The 948-nt window shown below is 48.6% G+C and overlaps 1 protein-coding gene across 1 annotated transcript in view; it reads left to right on the top strand.

The window, feature by feature from the left end:
* Positions 1–948, top strand: part of myo5b (myosin VB) — a 45,025-nt gene that overhangs the window by 7,484 nt on the left and 36,593 nt on the right. Inside the window, 1 exon segment of the mRNA XM_008298015.1 lies at positions 490–600. Coding sequence (XP_008296237.1) covers positions 490–600 — 111 coding nt within the window.

Genomic DNA, 948 nt, shown 5'->3' with positions numbered 1-948 from the left:
GGTGGTCCTGATGGTTCCTCCTGGTGGTCTGTGAGGAGGGTGGTCCTGATGGTTCCTCCTGGTGGTCTGTGAGGAGGGTGGTCCTGATGGTTCCTTGTTCGTTGAGTTGGGGGTCAGAAATGTTGAAGTAAAGATGGAGCTTTCTTGAGTCCTCAGCTTGTGAGCTCCTGATGCTCCTGTTCAGTTTCTGGATGATGTGTAGGTTGGTCTTGAGCAGCAGGTCTGGAAGCTGGTTGGTGGACTGCTGCTGTTCTGACTTTGTGAGGTCCAGTGTGACTCGGTGTGTCAACAACCTGAAGCTGGACTTGTGATAATTTGGGTTTTTATCCCGTTTCTCCTCCAGCTGCTGTTGTTCTACTTCAGCTGAAGCAGGTGTTCATGGTTTGACCGACTCCTTTAATCCTCGTTTCGTTTTAGTTTCTTGTCTGTGCAGCAACATGTTTGATGTTTAAACAGGTCGAGTCAATGAATGAATCTGCTGTGTTTCAGTTCACCCGGGTTTGGATTCCCGACCCAGACGAAGTGTGGAGAGCTGCAGAGATCACCAGAGACTATAAGGAAGGAGAACCTGTTCTCCACCTGCAGCTGGAAGATGAAACGGTACGACACCTCCACATCTGGACACGACGGTGGTCTCTGTAGCTTCAGATTGATCAGGTCACATGACGTAGAGTCAGAAACTCAACATCTAGTAACTAGTGAGTCCTGTCTACAGATGGTTCTGGTAGGTTCTGGAGGTAGAACGGTCCTTCCATGGTCTAGAACTGGTTCTGACCAACCACCATCACACACTCTGATATGAGCCTGGAAAGTTTACCCAGAATGCACTGTACCTGTAAAGATTTCTCTGGTGAATGATCAGAACCAGAACCACATCCAGGGTACCACTGATTGTTTCTATGACTCTATGGCTGTGTCCGAAATTACCCCCTATGCCCTACACAGTGA

Source organism: Stegastes partitus, unplaced genomic scaffold (genome assembly GCF_000690725.1).
Source record: "Stegastes partitus isolate 25-593 unplaced genomic scaffold, Stegastes_partitus-1.0.2 Scaffold1271, whole genome shotgun sequence".
NCBI classification, from domain to species: Eukaryota; Metazoa; Chordata; class Actinopteri; family Pomacentridae; genus Stegastes; species Stegastes partitus.
This window is presented reverse-complemented; position numbering and strand designations above follow the sequence as displayed.